Here is a 17,729-nt window from a genome sequence, read left to right on the forward strand (position 1 = left end):
TAATATAATACATTCATATAATTTGTAAACATGAAATTGTATAAGTGGGATATCCAACACCCTTAAATATTTTTGTCTTTATGCTAAAAACATTCAAATTATTCTCTTCTTGCTATTTTGAAATGTACAATTAATTACAGCACACTACAGTTACCTTACTGATCTATCAAATAGTAGGTGTTATTTCTTTTCTCTAACTGTGTATTTGTGCCCATGAATCAGTCTCTCTTCTCCTCCCTGCCCTACTCCATTAACTTTCAATCCACAAGAATTTCCTGAGGTTCCACTGAGCACAAGTACAGTAGCCACTTGATATTTGCACCCCCTTTCTTCCTCTCCGGTATCTGCCAGCCCAAGTGAGCTTATCACCTTGCCATGCTCTTCCTAACCCAATCCCCAATTCCAAACTTGTGAAGGCCTGACCTGATCAGAAGTTACTTGTGATAGGATAAATGCGTCTACGTCACCATGAAACTCCTGCAGCTATACCATTAGTTCTCATGATAAACAGCCCCTGTCAGTAATCAGGGTTGTTATGGACTGAATAACAACGCCGCGTATTTATATGATGATATCCTAACCTCCAAAGTGGCGGTATTAGGGGGTGAGGTTTGGGGAGGTGATTAAGTTACGAGGTGGAGCCCTTATGAATGGGGTTAGTGCCCTCAATAAAAGGGACCCCAGAGGGCTCTTCTATAAGAGGATACAGCAGAAATGGAAAGTCTGCAACCAGAAGAGGGCCTTTACCAGAACCTGACAGTGCTGGCACCCTGATCTTGGGCTTCCAGCCTCTAGAACTGTGAGAAATAAATATCTGTTATTTATAAGCCAACCAGTCTATGGTACTTTATTACAGCAGCCCAAACTGACTAAGACCAAAGTGTTTGTCTACTCACTCTTTGGTCTCATTTCTCATCTTGACAGAACGAGAGATGGGAAGTGGGTAAAGAAGGAATGCTTGCTGTTGATGGGATCTTCTCTTTTCAGGTGCCAAAGAAAAAGGAAATTATTTAAGGCACAACTCTGTGTCCTGAGTTAAGAAAGGGGCTTTACGTATGTTAGTTTATTTAATCCCCACAAGCAGCCCCAACAGTGTGCATTATTTTCATATATATATATATATATGCTTGCCACATTGGTAGTAACCCCCACTGAAAGTCATGTAGAGTCGCTAAAATTTATCCTTTACTATCTTTTGTGAAAGAAAGATTAATATGCTACAGTGGCGTATCAATCAGGAGAGTTATGCTTATATTGCAAAAACAAATGTCCTCCAAATCTCAAGGGCTTATAACAACACTTTCTACTCATTCATGCTATTTGTCCACTTTAAGTCAGCTGGAACTCTGCTCCAGCTCATCCTCACCCCAAGATCCAGACTGCTGGAACAGCTATTATCTGAAACATCACTGGTTGTCATGGAGAGAGAAAAGAAAAATGATGAGCCATACTCTGCCCCAAATCAACACACATCACCTCTGCCCACATTTCATTGACTGAAGCAGCAAGGCGAGGAAGTATAATCCAATAGAGAGAAGCACTGGAAAGAGGAAACCTGGAATGTTTGGAGAAGAATAATGATACTTACCACAAGTTGTATTCACTAATTTGAGAACTTGAAAATAAAAATGCCTGAAGGGGTCTTTTTAAAATTTCAATAATTCGGGCGGTGCCTGTGGCTCAGTGGGTAGGGTGCTGGCCCCATATACTGAGGGTGACGGGTTCGAACCTGACCCCGGCCAGCTAAAACAGCAGTGGCAACTGCAACAAAAATAGCTGGGCATTGTGGCACGTGCCTTTAGTCCCAGCAACTTTGGAGGCTGAGGCAAGAGAACTGCCCTAGCCCAAGAGCTCGAGGTTGCTGTGAGCTGTAATGCCATGGCACTCTACCAAGGGTGACAAAGTAAGACTATCTCAAAAAAAAAAAAAAAAAAACCCTAAAATTTCAATAATACCTCACATTTTTTTAGGGAGGGAGAAAAAGTAAGCACATATAAAATAGAATTACAAATACAATATAAGAAATCACCATATATAAGAAAATATGCAATACACCCCAGAATTCAGATACTTAAAAAATAAAGAAGAAGGAAAAGTTTAGCTTTCAAGAGAATGCAATTGATTAATTGATTGACTGACTGATTGATTTAGAGACAAAGTCTCACTCTCTTGCCCTGGGTAGACTGCTATGGTGTCATAGCTCACAGCAACCTCAAATTCTTGGGCTCAAGTGATCACCTGACTACTTTTTGGTTGCAGCCATCATTGTTGTTTGGCGGGCCTGGGCTGGATTCGAACCCGCCAGCTCAGGTGTATGTGGCTGGCACCTTAGCCATTTGAGCCACAGGCGCCGAGCCTCTGTAATAGAATCTTATAGATCTAAAAAAAATAGATTCTTTTTCCCCAGATTTCTTGGAGAAGAGTGAACAAATGACCTCTCTTGCCCACCCCTCCAATTGATACTCTGGCATTCCTGGTTGTACAGTAATTCCATAATACCCAGTTCCTACTTAAGTCAGACCACATGTCATATTTCTCTGAGACTAGCCTCAGCACAGTTGCCCCTTTGCTCCTACTTGCTATTAAAAAATAAATGTATGCCCTATTGCTTTGGTGGCACAAGGAGTGAAAATAAGTATAATGAATAATGCATCAGCTTAACCACGTATGAAAACCAGAAGTCACTAATTGATGAACAGAAAATGATATGAAAATGTCAGCCATAGGTGGCTGACCCTTACAACAGACCAGCTGAAGAAGATGTTCGGATCTGACCCCTGAAGGATGGTCAGCTGGCTGGCTGAACCACAACCACATCTCTCCAGATGCCAAGGGATTAGGCAGGGCTTCCAGGAGCTCAAAACACTGCTACTTTCTTCTCATCTTTCCAACCCAAACTCAGAAAGTACAAGGGCACCCTAAAGGCCACTAAGCACATTCCTGATTGTCCTCCAGGGAAATTTAATGCTGAAAAATGGAACTTTTCCAAAATAGTGGTTCAAGCCAGATGAGGAATTACAAAAAAGACAGCCTTCCATGGAAAATACCCTGGCTCCAAATCCCCAATGTCTTCATTAGGGATGTGAAAACACAGGCACACCAGCTGGTCTCAACTGCTCTGAGCACTGTAGTACGGTAGAAAGAGCAACGCCATAGATATGGGAATAAGGAACTAGCCTTCCGGTCCCTGGCCTGCCAAGCTCTAGCTGGGTTACCTTGGCAAAGGCACTTAGCTCCTCTGAGATTCACTTTCCTCATTTGTTAAATAAGGTTTAACCAGACTATGATGCCCTCTGGTTCTAAAATCCTTCATCATTCATCTTTGGATTTGCATTTTACATTTGAAGAAAATTAAAGCAAGTTCTTAGGTGTTAATTATGTTTTGCACAGCCCCAACTATTTCAGAGATCATGCCTGTCTCGTTTTCATATTCTTCCTTGGCTTTCCTTCCTCTATGAGATCAAGCCAAAATTCTCCAGCATGGCATTCAAGGCCCATTCCCACCTATCCAGCCACCCTCCCCTCACCCCACCAATCACATTTTATACTCTGCAATACTGGACTACTTGTACTTCCTTGTAATAACCTTACTGCAATAGCAAATATGTATTGAGCATGTGTATTCTGTGTTAGACACATTTGTAAACCTTTGCATATACTGTTCACTTTCACTTTGCTTGGAATGTCTTCCGCTAATTAGGGTAGAACTTGCTGCCATAACAAATAAGCTATAAAATATCAGCATATTAACATAATTTTTTTTTTGTTTTCTTAGCCATTTAACAGTTCTGTGTGGCAAGCAGCCTTCCACCCAGAGTACTTGTATTATGAAGCTCTGCCAGCCTCTCAGCTTCAGGATCCTTCACCTCCAGAGCTGGCATCCCACAGAAGGAAGCCAACGCATACCTGCTTCATCTGGCCCCAGAATGATCCACATCACTTCTGCTCACATTCCACTAATGAGAACTGGTCACCTGGCCTCACAGGGGGGATTGGAAATTGGTTTGGCCACTTCCCATAAAAATGCTGTACTGTGGAAGGAGAGCACAAATCTTTGATGGATGGTCAACTACTCATCTCATGCCCTTCCTCAACTTGTCTACTTCACAAAGGCTTATTCACACTTGAAGCCTCAGTCCAAGTGCAAGACTTCTTTTGCGAAGTCTTTCCTGACCTACAGAAGCATACTTAGGTCCTCCTTCTCTTTGTCCCACTGCACTTTGCATGTTTCTCCATTATGACATTTGTCACAATGTCAAATTGTGGTTTGTATGCCAGTCTACTCAATTGGATTATGATTCTTGAGGGCAGGAGTCTTTCTGTATTCTGTATTATTTATTTCTGTATTCTGAAAGTTTAGCATAGTGACAGTGATATTGAATAAATGAATGACTTATGAGTGAATGAAAGAATTTATGAATGATTACCTTCCAGACAAGAAGCTGATTTTAGAGAGAAACAAAAGACTTCATTTAAAAGAAAAAAATTGGTGATTTAGGTCATCCAAGATGTTAAAAAGAAAATAAGCATATACATGTCACCATTATAATTAATATTTTGTATTATTATTTACTTATAGTCCATCTCTCTAATAAGCTCCACAAGAGTAGGAACCTTATCTCTACTGTTCTTTGCTCAGACTCCAGCACCTAGAACACTATCTGGCACAGGTACTTGACAAATATTTTGGTATGAATAAATAAAGAAGTGAATAAATACACAAATGAAGACCACACTTTAACCCCAAAAGCCATTAAGTGCATGACTTGAATTATGGGAGGACAGCATGGCGGGACCAGTGAAAAGTTACCACCATAACTAGGAAAACAGCACAGAACACCCATCAGTGCCTTCCCACTGTTACCTTGTACAGCCCACATCAGCGCCCTCTTTATATGGGAAGATGAACAAGCGTTATTTGAGGAAGTGAAAATCTCAGTGGGAATGCTAGCCTGCGAGTAAATGAGGACAAATGGATGTCTCTAAAATGGTTGAACTATGAAATAGGTTTTGTAAATTGGTTAAAGAGAGAAACAGGAAGAAAAAATGCAGACAAAAATGGAGTCATGACAACTGTGAAGAATACATTGATTGAGAAAAGACAAAAACATTTAAAAACAATTTTTGAAGAGGTATTGCAATGGACTGAATGTTTATGTATTCTCAAAATTCATATGTCAAAACCTAACGCCCAAGGTGATGAAATTAAGAAGTGGGGCCTTGGTTAGGTCAGGAGGGCCAATTAATGAGTGCCCTTGTAAAAGAGACTGTAGAGAGCTGGCTTGCCTCTTCCACTATGTGAAGAAATATACTGAGAATGTGCAGTCTGTGAATCAGAAAGCAGGCCGGCACCATTCACCAAATCTGTTGGTGCCTTCATCTGGGACTTACCAGCCTCCAGAACTGTGAGAAATAAATCTCCATTGTTTATAAGCCATTAAGTTTATGATATTTTGTTATCGCAGCCAGAATAGACTAAGACAGTTCTGAAGACAGTTTCTAAAATGTTTATACTACATTTATTCTCCTCATGGGTCTCATTTGACAAAGTTTGGTTTAGATATTCCACATGGCTTCAGGCAGACCACTTGCCAGAGTTTGTGATGAGGACCATCTGATGGGTGTAAGTGCATTGGCAATTTATAATCAGCATCTCTGCATGGGCTTGGTCCTACATACCATGAAACTCTGGAAAGTCCTACATATGAACAAGTTAAGTTCCAGTTTGGATGGATTTGTGGTGCTAATGAAGCTGAAGCTGATGTTGATAGACTTTTTCTAGAAACTGACCGAAGACATTAATGATATTCTAGTCATTAAGCAAAATGAAATAGGATAGTGCATTTATTTCAAACACCTTTGAAGAACTCTCTGTCTCTCCTTGTGGCAGAAACTGCTGTGAGCTGGACAGAAAGTGCTTTACATGGCTATATTTCCTAGCCACTCTGGAAGTCGGCCAGGACCAATGACTGAGTTTGGTCAAAGGAATGTCAAAGTGATGGCTGTCAGTTCCAGGTCTGATCCATAAAAATTCTCCTGTATATGTCTCTGCGGGCTTTCTTTCCCATGAGTTGGATGGGAAGGACTCTGCAAACCTTGAGGAAGACAGAACCACAAGTTGGAAGAAGCTTTTGTCCTTGAATGATTGCACAGAATTAATCACCATGTTCTACATACTGCCCCCCCCCATCTATATTGGACTGTGACAAGAACAATACACTTTTACTGAGTCAAACCACTGAGATTTTGAGGTCATTTAAAAAAAAATTAGCCGATCTTGACTAATACAACCCTACTTGCCAACTTTCCACTTGGTCATGTGTAAAAAGAGAGACTAGAGGAAATTTCTGGAATCTCCGTGCATGGCTTCAGAGAATCATAAAAGAAAGCAGCAGCAAGCAAGCCCAACATCAGGGAAGATTACGTTCAGCAGGATTCTGGAGTGAATTTTAAAGCCTTAGAAATTTCCACAGACCTGAAGCATGCATGTTAGCCTCTGCTTATCTAGCTGTCCCCTCTGAGTGAATGGGAGAACAGTGAATAATCATCTCCAAACTCCTTCTTGTGTGAGTGCCCAACCCAACCTATTAGATTTAATATGTTCAGTGTGTAGGCAAATAATACCACATTTAAACCTGTTTTGCTTTTGCTTTTGTTTGCTAAACATGATGATTAAGAAGAAGAAAAAACAAATTGGTAAGCAACTTTGTGTTTAAAGGTATATTTTTTCTAAATGATTGTAAAATGTTGTGGTCGAGCATAGTTCTAATGGACAATTATGGGGGACCCAGACACTGTGGCAGAAATGAAGTCTTTGGGTGTCTGCCTAGAGATGTTATTGGGAAACTATTGTTTACTTACCAGACTTTGAAAATTAAATCCTTCTTCAAGTAGCCTCTGGGTATTAAGGACAATAAATAAAGATGTGCTGATTGAAAACATTTAAAAAACAGCTTGTTGCAGACTTTAAACGAATAAGGGATGAATTCACTTTAAAACAAAATATTCCAAATTTATCTGGCCTCCCCAACAAAACACCCAGCTTAAAGGCTGGAATCTGGTGGGGCATGGTGGCTCATGCCTATAATCCCAGCACTTTAGAGGCCAAGGCAGAAGGTATCTTGAAGCCAGGAGTTCAAGACTAGCCTGGATGACAAACCTTATCTCCATAAACAACTATAACAATAAAATTAATAAATTAAAAATTAGTCAGGAGCAGTGGCATGTGCCTATAATTCTAGCTACTTGGGAGGCTGAGACAAGAGGATTGCTTGAGCCCAGGAGTTCAAGGCTGCAGTAAGCTTGATCTTTCCACTTTACTCCAGCCTGGACAACAAAGCAAGACCCCCTCTCTTTAGGGAAAAAAAAGCTGGAGCCAACTATAGTGGCTCATGCCTATAATCCTAGCACTTTAGGAGGCTGAGGTGGGTGGATTGCTTGAGCTCAGGAGTTTCAGACCAGCCTGAGCCAAGAGTGAGATCTGTCTTTACTAAAAATATAAAAAAATAAAAAATAAACAACAACAACCAGAAATAACTGGATGTTGTGGTAGGAGCTGAGAGTCCCAGCTACTTGGGAGGCTGAGGCAAAAAGATTGCTGTGTCTCAAAAAGTTTGAGGTTGCTGTGAGCTATGATGCCACGTCACTCTACCCAGGGTGACAGAATGAGACTGTCTCAAAAAAATAAAAATAGCTGGAATCTACAGATCAACTCTCTAAAGTTGCTTCACTGGGATGGTTTAGATGTTTATCCCCTCTAAATCTCATGTTGAAATTCAATCCTGAATGTTGGAAGTGAAGCCTGGAGGGAGGTGTTTGGATCATGGAGGCAGAGCCCTCATGAATGAATGGCTTGGTGCCTTCCCCGAGGTAATGAGTAGGCTGTTGCTCTGTGAGTTCACACAAGAGCTTGTTTGTTTAAAAGAGTGTGGGACCCTCCTCGCCTCCCTTGCTCCCTCTCTCACCGTAGGACAGGCAGAGGCTCCCCCTTCACCTTCCATGGTGAGTGGGGGCTTCCTGAGGCCCTCATCAGAAGCAGATAGTGCCATGCTTCTCATTCAGGCAACAGAACCATAAGCCAGTTAAAACTCTTTTCTTTATGAATTACCCAGCCTCAAGTATTCCTTTATAGCAAGGTGAATGGACTAATACATCCATTAAATGAAGTTTAGCAGTGGCCAGGACCAGTGCCCTAGGAAATGCTAGATAGCATCTGTTAGTTGTAAACCTGGGCCCATTACTGAAAAGCTGACAACTGTGGCAGGTGGCACCTGTGGCTCGGTGGCTCAAGGAGTCGGGTGCTGGCCCCATATACCAGAGGTGGTGGGTTCAAACCCAGCCCTGGCCAAAAAGTGAAAAAAAAGAGAGAGAGAATGGCTAGAGAGAGAGCAACTCTGAGATAGTTGGGGCCCAGGAGAAAGGAGGCAGTAAGAAATCTAGGAGAAAGTCTCATTTCTTGGAAGAGTCACTATGGGGCTGAGCTGGGATAAGTAGACTTAGGACAGTCATTTTCTCATTTGGAAAAAAATTATATTGCCTAATTTTCAAGGGGTTTAAACAAAGCTCTGATGATTCTCTAATTTTCCTCCTCTCTTCCACGAACTTCAACTTCTACCCCTTTTACCAAGATACTCCACTTCTATTACTTCTTACCTAAAATCTCAAGTCTCCATAATCAAGTTAGGTAACCAGAAGCAGACCTGGTACATCCTGAAGCTCATCCCCAAACCTGTCAAAATCACATAGGAATCAAGAAGAGGAATAGGGTGGCTTCGGGAATGTTACCAGGACATCAGTTCCATCAGTTCTATGGGAAACTATGGAAACTGAGTGTCTCCCTCTGTTCATCAACACAAAGGGTGAGGGGCTTCCTTGTGCATTCCCTAGTCAGAGCCCTTGGACTTGACAGAAATTCTGAAGGGAGACTGTCCATGAAGAGCTGTTACAGGGGTGTCCCCCCCCTCTTCTCTTGATGAACAAATTTATTTTTTCTCCAAGAGCTGTAAATTTTTTGAAAAGAAAATTTATCATTACATTTATAAAGAACATTAAGTATTTATTACATATTAGGTATTGTGTTGATGACTGCTTTACACACATTATCTAGGATCCTTCTGGTGACCTACTGAATAGAAATTATTAGCCCGATTTTACAAATAAACTGAGTTTAAGAAATGTTAAATAAAGCAAGTGCCCATGTCTTACCGCCGGAAACAAAATTCTAGCTGGCCTCGCCTCCACTTCCATCTTCTTTCCAGCATACTTTCTGTTTACTGCAGACAACACACACAGCCAGTCAGAACCACCTCCTAGTATGAGATTTGGTCTTCACAATGAGCTGGGGTGGCATGAATGCTCCCCTACCTTCCATCCCCCCATCGTCTCCATAAGCAAATAAACTTTCCATTATTTTAGTCACCTTGTTCAGGATTTATTGTGGGTAAAAATGCAATATCTTCCAGGCTTTTTGGAAGTACCAGACATAGTTCAAGTAATGCCATTATTATTCCTACAGAACTCTGAGAAACTAGAGGGCCAGACTAGAAACTGCAGCTGGTGGTTCCAATCCAACAGAAGCTGAGCAAGGGGCAATCCAGAACACAGACCCAGGCCCAGCCTCTCCTCCACTGGGATTCTTCTGCTCCTTTGGTTCTGTGGCATGTTCAGTGATATACCATGGGCTGGAGCACAGCATTTGGTACTGAGAAGGGGGGGTCACTGAAGCATGCACTGGGCTGCTGATTGGCAAAAGAAGGGAAAGGAAAAGAAGGATGGGTGGCCAGAGAGAGGGACAAGGAGCAAGGCAGAAGAAGGAAGTAAGAAAAAGTAAAGAAGGGAGTTGTGTATAAAGAGGAAGAAGAAAAGAAGAGAAAAGGAAAAGGATGGAAGACCCTGACACGATGTGGGCTTGTTAAACTACTGTGGGAGTCTTTGTTACCAAACATATAATAACCCCCAGTGGAAGTGACAGGCATGTGTGTCTAGGTCCCCTGGAACTGCTTTTGTTGAAGAATTATTATTATTATTTTGAGGCAGAGTTTTATTATGTCACCCTCGGTAGAGTGCTGTGGCGTCACAGCTCCCAGCAACCTCAGTCTCTTGGGCTTAAATGATTCTCTTGCCTCAGCCTCCCAAGTAGCTGGGACTACAGGCACCCGCCACAATGCCTGGCTATTTTTCTAGGTTGTCATTGTTGCTTAGCTGGCCTGGGCCGGATTTGAACCTGCAAGCCTTGGTGTATGTGGCCAGCACCATAACAGCTGTGCTACAAGCGCCGAGCCAAAGAGTTATTTCTTGAAAGGGACGTTTCCCTTCTCCTTTTCTCCACTAGCTTCTTTGAAGCCAGAATTACAGAATAAGTAGAGAAAAGGTGTATAACAAATTCCATTTACAAAATAAAAATTGTTAGTCTAGTACCCTAAGGTTCATTGTGTCCTGCTAGGCAGAAAATTCACAACTTCCTTAGAGGAAAAACAAAATGACGAAAGCAAAAATGAACACAAAAACAAACAATAAAAACCAAAAAAAAAAAAAAACCAAAACAAAAACCCTTTGGGGATACAGAAATAGCTTGAACAGACTTTAACTGACAGGAGTATTTAATTGCTGTAAAACTAAAGTGTTTATATGGAAATTTAAAAAACACCTAATTTCCCTTAGAAACGCAAAATCTTAGTTTTAATAATGAAATTCTTTAACATAGTCTCTTATATTTTCACTAGAAATGTTATTCAATTTGTAGTAGCTGAAAGACAAGAGGTAAGCCTCAAACAAAGAGAACAGATGTATACTTGTTCTTTAAAATTTGAATGGTACTTAAGAAACCTCTAAATATCTGTTTATTCTCCATCCAAAATGAACACTCCTCCTTAATTTTTTATTCTGGAACCCAAAGTGATTGTCAGAAGCAGGAGGAAGAGTAGAGGGAGAGAGGGAATTGTTCTAAAATGCCATAAAAGAGTCGTCTGAATCAATTCCCAAAATGTTCTCACTCTATTAAGTGTTAGTGAAAAGAGATATTTGTCTATGGTTAAATTCTGGGCAAATTTCCAATTTCAGAGTTTCTTCTCTGGGCCCATAGAGAAAATAGTCTCTACTAAACCTCACATTCCAGAAATTTCTGCCCTGAAATTGGAAGTACCAGACATAGTTGATTACCCTTAGAGATGAACTTGAACTCCTGCATCTACTCCATAAAGAAGGAAGAGCTTTAGTCTTTATCCTCTAATCCAGGCGTCCTCAAACTATGGCCCGCGGGCCACACGCAGCCCACCTAGGACATTTATCTGGCCCACCAGGTGTTTTTGCCACCGCTGCCTGTCCTGCTTAGCAGCCAACTCATTCCGGGGCCCACAGTCCAGCCCTCCAATGGTCTGAGGGACAGTGAACTAGCCCCCTGCTTAAAAAGTTTGAGGACCCCTGCTCTAATCCTTTGCACCAGATAGCAGCTGTTTCTTAGGTGCCAGGCAATTCCTCAAAGCCCCTTTAATGGAACATTTTAAGCAGAGACAATAATGTTTTAAAAGTGTAAATAGTTGAGTCCTTGTTTTTAAAAGCCTATGTTTTAAACAGGCTGTCATTGCCTTACGCCAGTGATCAATATTAGCCCCCATCAATGGTGGGATGGCTAAACATACTACTCAATATAACAAAGTGGGAAGCACACAACAGTACCTATGAAGAATTCTAACCAAACTGTTTGGTTCCTTTCCAGCCTTTAGGCCTAACTTCCAGTTTATAAGAAATGCAGAGAACAGAGGAACAAGTTTAATAACACCATGAGGAAGCAATCAGACAAATACAGAAGGTAGGACCTTCTGTAACAATTAGCCCAGAACCATGAAGAAGTTATTGTCATTCGAGAATGAGAGAGGAAACAGTTCTAGATGAAGAGGCTTAAGAAACATAATAACCAACCGAAATATGTGGATCTTGTTTGAATTAAAAGACATACTGGGGGAGGAAGAAATGGGAGTTATTCTTAATGTGTATAGAGTTTCTATTTGGGATAATGAAAAAGTCTGGAAGTAGATAATAGTAGTAATTGTACAACATTGTGAATGTACTTAATGTCACTGAACTGACACTTTAAAATGGCTAAAGTGGTACATTTTATATAATTATATTTACACCAATAAAAAAAGACATTGGGAGGACAAGTGGGGAAACTTTTAGTATGGACAAGTGTTTAATGCCATTGAAAAATTATGTGAGTCTTATTAAGCAAGATAGTGGATTATTTATCTCACCAAAAAATGTGTGTGGTTTTTACAGATAGGTGTAGAATTATTTAAGGGTCAATATATATACTATATATGTGTATATATATATGTATATGTATGTGTATATATTTATATATGTGAATGGCTAACTTTACTTTGGAAAATAAGGAAAGAAAAAGGAAAGATGAAGACTGTAAGGCAAAATTTTAGCACTCATTTGATCTAGGTGATAGACATTGGGTTTTCATTAAACTCTTCCTTCTCCTCCTCTCTATTAGAATGATGCAAGGGAAGGGGGAACTGTAAACAACTCCCTGTCTGGACAATCCAGTCTGTGAATGGAAATGTGAGTTTCCCTCAGGTGATGCTCTCTGGAAGACCAGACTTTCTAGGAGTATGAAGTGGGGAGGCACAGGATAAGTGTTGGCATCATAGCCATGTGAGTCTAACAGAGAGGTTACATATAAAAACAAATTCAAAAAGAAAGTTCAAAAGGATGGAAAAAAGTTTCCACCTGAAGCCAGAGTGCAGCAAGTCTGCACAGAGAATCATCTCTGTCTACCTACCGCACCTTCCCTTGAGGTTTGAGCTGCCTCGTCACACTGAAAAGCCATTCTGGAAGCCTACCAGAGCAGAAAGGGACTGTTTCATCACAGGCACCCTGTAGATCATTTCCCCATTACAAATCAGTGCACCAGAAAGCAAGTCACAAGGTTGGGCCTCTGCTAGATGGTTATGAAGTTCATCTCCATCCTTATTCTTGTTCAGCAGTAGGTATTTAGTGTACCCTGACTAGAAGTGAGCTCAGGAGAGAAGGTAAGAAAAGGGGGGTGGGGAATAACCACACAAGGCACTGACAAAGTAAAGCTCTGGGAATCTGTATGGATGTCTTCCTCTGCTGAAAATATCTGCCATCTTCAAAGAGCTTCATTTATACCAATTACTGTAAACCTACTATAAAACACAAGTTGCTTTAGTAATGCTGCGATTTCCTTCTGGGTAAAGTCTTACTTGGAAATCTTGAAATGTGCAGCTTCCTCTAATGGATCTTTAATTTGCAAAGCATGCTTGTTCTCTGGGGCCTTCTGCCTGGGTTTGGTTTCAGCTTATCTTCTCCACTACCTGCATCTTTATGCCTCTGCCAGGAATCTTCCTGCAAACAAAAGAGCATCTCAGTAGAGGGACATCTACTCCTCCCTGCCTTTTCCTTCCTATTCTGCAAGAAACAATACTATCTGATTGCAGGAATAGGGCCACATTTACAGTGAGCAGAGCCACTGGGTGTTAGAAGATCACACAGGTGAGTGTAACTTTCTCTTTGGTGTTGTGTTCTCTGAGTTTCATTGTGTTGCCCCAGGCTACCATGCCACGGTGTCATAGCTCACAGCAACCTCGAATCCCTGAGCTCAAGGGATCCTCTTGCTTCAGCCTCCCGAGTAGCTAGGACTACAGGTGCCTGTCACAATGCCTGGCTAATTTTTCTGTTTTGTTTTTTAGTAGAGATGGGGATCTCACTCTTTCTCAGGCTGGCCTCAAATTCCTGAGCTCAAGCAATCCACCTTCCTCAGCCTCCCAGAGTGCAGTGATGACGGGCCTGAGCCACCGCCCAGCCCACTCTACCTTCTTAATGCTGAAATGGTAAACTAAGCACCCAGGACTTTTTCACCATGTAGGAAAAGATCTCCTCTCCCTCCCTTCTGCTTCCTTCTTCTGCTTTCCCTTTCCCTTCTAACCCCCACCCTCCTCTCCTCTTCTTCTGCCTTTTAGGTGGTCTCTATGTTAGGAGGGCAATTCTCTGACATGAGATAAAGTTGAACCATTTGGTTTTCATCTATTCTACCAAATAATTTTGGTTCCTCTCTTATCATTATACTTTGTGGAGTTTAGTAGAACTGTGATTCAGGTTTGGGCTTTGGGCAAGGAAAAATGCCTCATAAATCTTCAGTCTTGGCTACAAGGTCCAGGCCACCTTATCAGAAAGCTTTGAATTTACATTTTAGGCACAACCTAAGTTTAGGCATCCTATAAGTTTTGGTATGTTTTGCTTTCTCTCTCTCTCTCTTTCTTTCTTTCCTTCTTTTTTTTCCCTTCCTTATTTATTTTGAGACAGGATCTCACTTTTTTGCCCTGGCTAGAGTGCAGTAGCATCATCAGAGCTTACTCAACCTCAAACTCCCAGGCTTAAGTGGTTTTCTTGCCTCAGCCTTCCAAGCAGCTGGCACTATAGGTGTGTGCCATTATGTCTGGCTAATTTTTCTATTTTTTGTAGAGACAGCGTATTCCTCTTGCTCAGGCTGGTCTCTAACTCCTAACCTCAAGCAATCCTCCACCCTCATTTTCCCAAGGTGCTAGGATTACAGTCATGAGCTATCATGCCCAGCCTGAAACTTTAAACACTTTTAAAATTTTTTCCTTATAATTTCTTCTTTGGCCTATTGGTTATTTAGAAGTGTATTGTTTAAGCTCTACATATTTGTGAATTTATCAAATTTCCTTGCCTTGTTGATTGTGATTTTATTCTACTGTTGTCAGAAGTCATGCTTTGTATAGGTTCAAATATTGTAAATTTATTGAGTCATATTCTATAACCTAGAATATAGTCTATCCTGGAGAGCAGTCCATATTCATTTAAGAAGAATATATTTTCGACTGTTATTGGTTGCAGCAATTTATAGATTTCTTTTGGGTTTAATTGGTTTATAATGTTACATATAATATTGTTACAGATGAAACCTAACAGTACGCTATATTTATTATTCAATATGATTTTACGTCTTCTAATGAAGATGATGAAAAAAGACAGCAAGTATTTATTAACAGTTTGGTATACCAGCTTTCTTATTTAACATTTTTGTTCTTTTCATTTGTTCCTGCGGATTCAAGTCACCATTTCACGATATTTCTTACTCAAATATAGCTTTGCTCCCATCCACCTCCATTCTACTGTCATTGTCAAATATATTATTTCTAACAATTGCTTTTTAAATAATTTAAGAGAAAAAGAAAGGAGAAATATACTTTTATACCGTGTTTTACAATTGCATAATTACATTTAGCAGTACTCTTTGTTCTTTATGTGGGTTTGAATTACTGGCTGGGTCAATTGCCTTCCACCTGAAGAACTTTTTTCTTATAAGATCAGTAATCTAGCAATGAATTCTCTCAGATTTTCTTTAGCTTGAAATACCTTTATTTCATGTTTTGTTTTGAAAGATAGCTTTACTGAATATAAGATTCTTAATTGACAGGTTTTTTAATTTTCCTTTCAGCATTTTGAATATGCCATCCCAGTGCCTTCTGGCATCCATTTTTTCTGCTGACATATCAGATGTTCATCTTATTTGGGTTCTCTTGTACATTATGAGTTTTGTTTTTCCTTGCTGCTTTCAAGATTTTCTCAATCTTTCTCTTTTAATATTTTTACTCTAATGCATTTGAGTGTGGCTCTTTTTGTGTTTATTGTACTTGGAAATAGTTTGAACCACTTGAATGCAAATATTAATGTATTTTATCAAACTTCAGAAGTTTTCAGCCATTATTTCTTTACATATTTTTTCTGCTCCTCTATCTCATCTCATTTTGCTAATCCCATTAAGCATACATTGATGTGTTTAACTGTATTCCACATTTCTCTGAGATTCTTCATATTTCTTCATTCTTCTCTCTGTTCTTAAGATCAAATACTTTCTATCTTCAAACTTGCTGATTCTTTCTTCTGCTTTTAATGAATTTTTCTTTTCAGTTATTACACTTTAACTCTAGAGTTTCTATTAGGTTCTTTTAAAAAAATAAATTCCATATCTTTGTTGGTAACCTATTTTATGATTGTCATCATGCTTTCCTTTACTTCTTTAAGCATTGTTCCTTTAATTTTTTGAACATATTTATAATAGCTGCTTTGAAGTCACTGTCTGCTAAATCTGATGTCTGGGCCCTCTCACAGGCAGTTTCCATTGATTGTTTTTTCCCTGTGCAAATGAATTACATCACATTTCTTTTTTCTTTGCATGTCTCATAAGTTTTTGTTGTTGTTGAAAATAGGACATTTTAGATAGCATATTGTAGCAAGTCTGAATACTGATTCTCCCAACCTAGGATTTATTTATTTAGTGCCTTGCTAGATTATTTTAGTGAATTTTTTCCCCAAAAATGTGAAATCTCTGATGTTGTGTGTCAAAAGGTACAGGCTTGGTTATATGTATATGTAGTTACCCTTAGATAACAGTGATTTTAGCAAAGCTCTCTTTGTCTCTGTCCCTGTTCTGTTACTTTGTCTGCTTCTGTTGGTGTAATCTCTAACTGTTAGGCCCCAACAGCTGCCAGAAAAATCACTGTATTATTTTCAACAATGCTCTAGGGCATAAATGGTTCCACAGTATAATCTACTTAAATTTAAGCATTTTTGCAGATGAAGTTTTTGAGGCCAGTCTTTGAGGTTTATTCTAACACTAGGAGGGCTCTTCCTAGCTATCTCTTTCCCTGATTCTTACTGGTAAACCAGGCAGCCTATAGTTTAGCTTGTTGTCTCATTGAGCTACTGGCTTCCTCTATTTTTTTTTTTTTTTTGCAGTTTTTGGCCGGGGCCAGGTTTGAACCTGCCACCTCTGGTATACGGGGCCCGTGCCTTACTCCTTTGAGCCACAGGCGCCAGCCCCCTCTTAATTGATTTTTACCACAATCTCCACTGTTTTCAAGGACTTCCTTCAGCTTGAGCTTCTTCATGATCTGTCCTGAATAAAGTCAGTTCCCTTTAGAAGAGCTACAGACTACTATTTTCACGCTACCTGTCTCTTCCCTTGGACAACAATTCTGTGACTCTACTCTGGAACTGGGGACAGGGACAATGACTCACTTCTGTTGGAGTGACACCCCTGCTAGGCTTCTTGGCTTGCATCTGTTCTGTGGAGCCTCTGCCCTGCATGCAAACTGGGATAAGGACAGGGGCCCCAGTTTTATCAGCTTACTATAGCTGGAGGAGAATGTCTGCTCTATGGATGGGAGCTTAGTGGGAGCATGGGGTCCCCTACCTCTTGCCTGCCCTTGGCTGGAATTTAGCCCCTGCAATATGGAGCTAGGGGAGAAGGGGGAATGAGAAATATTGATGGCCTACCTCTCCCAAGGAGATTCTATAGACTGGCAGGGAGGTAGGGACAGAAGGAGCTCTGTCTTCTTGACCACACCCACTCAGGTTGGTGTTTCCATCATATTGACCTAATTGGAGTGGGGGCAGGATGGTGGGAACAATTTTGGTTCAAATACCACGGCTCAGGCTCGGCGCCTGTAACTCAGTGGTTAGGGCCAGCCACACACACTGAGGCAGTTGGGTTCGAACCAGACTAGGGCCAGCTAAACAACATTGTCAACTGCAACAAAAAAATAGCCTGGCGTTGTGGTAGGCACCTGTAGTCCCAGCTACTTGGGAGGCTGAGGCAAGAGAATCTCTTAAGCCCAAGAGTTTGAGGCTGCTGTGAGCTGTGACATCACAGCACTCTACCAAGGGTGACATAG

The 17,729-nt window shown here is 40.6% G+C and overlaps 1 protein-coding gene across 2 annotated transcripts in view; it reads right to left on the bottom strand.

Moving 5' to 3' along the window:
• MKLN1 (muskelin 1) overlaps nucleotides 1-17,729 on the bottom strand; it is a 318,843-nt gene that overhangs the window by 190,736 nt on the left and 110,378 nt on the right. Inside the window, exons 2-3 of one of the 2 annotated variants that reach the window (XM_023514183.1) lie at nucleotides 13,233-13,374; nucleotides 9,205-9,272 (exon numbers count right to left, since the gene is read on the bottom strand). In XM_023514183.1, the coding sequence (XP_023369951.1) occupies nucleotides 9,205-9,260 (56 nt within the window). In that variant the 5' untranslated portion in view covers nucleotides 9,261-9,272; nucleotides 13,233-13,374. The remainder of the gene's footprint in view (nucleotides 1-9,204; nucleotides 9,273-13,232; nucleotides 13,375-17,729) is intronic. The other variant, XM_023514182.1, reaches the window with a different exon arrangement.

This window comes from Otolemur garnettii, unplaced genomic scaffold (assembly GCF_000181295.1).
Source record: "Otolemur garnettii isolate 467f Iridium unplaced genomic scaffold, OtoGar3 scaffold00049, whole genome shotgun sequence".
Taxonomy (NCBI): domain Eukaryota; kingdom Metazoa; phylum Chordata; class Mammalia; order Primates; family Galagidae; genus Otolemur; species Otolemur garnettii.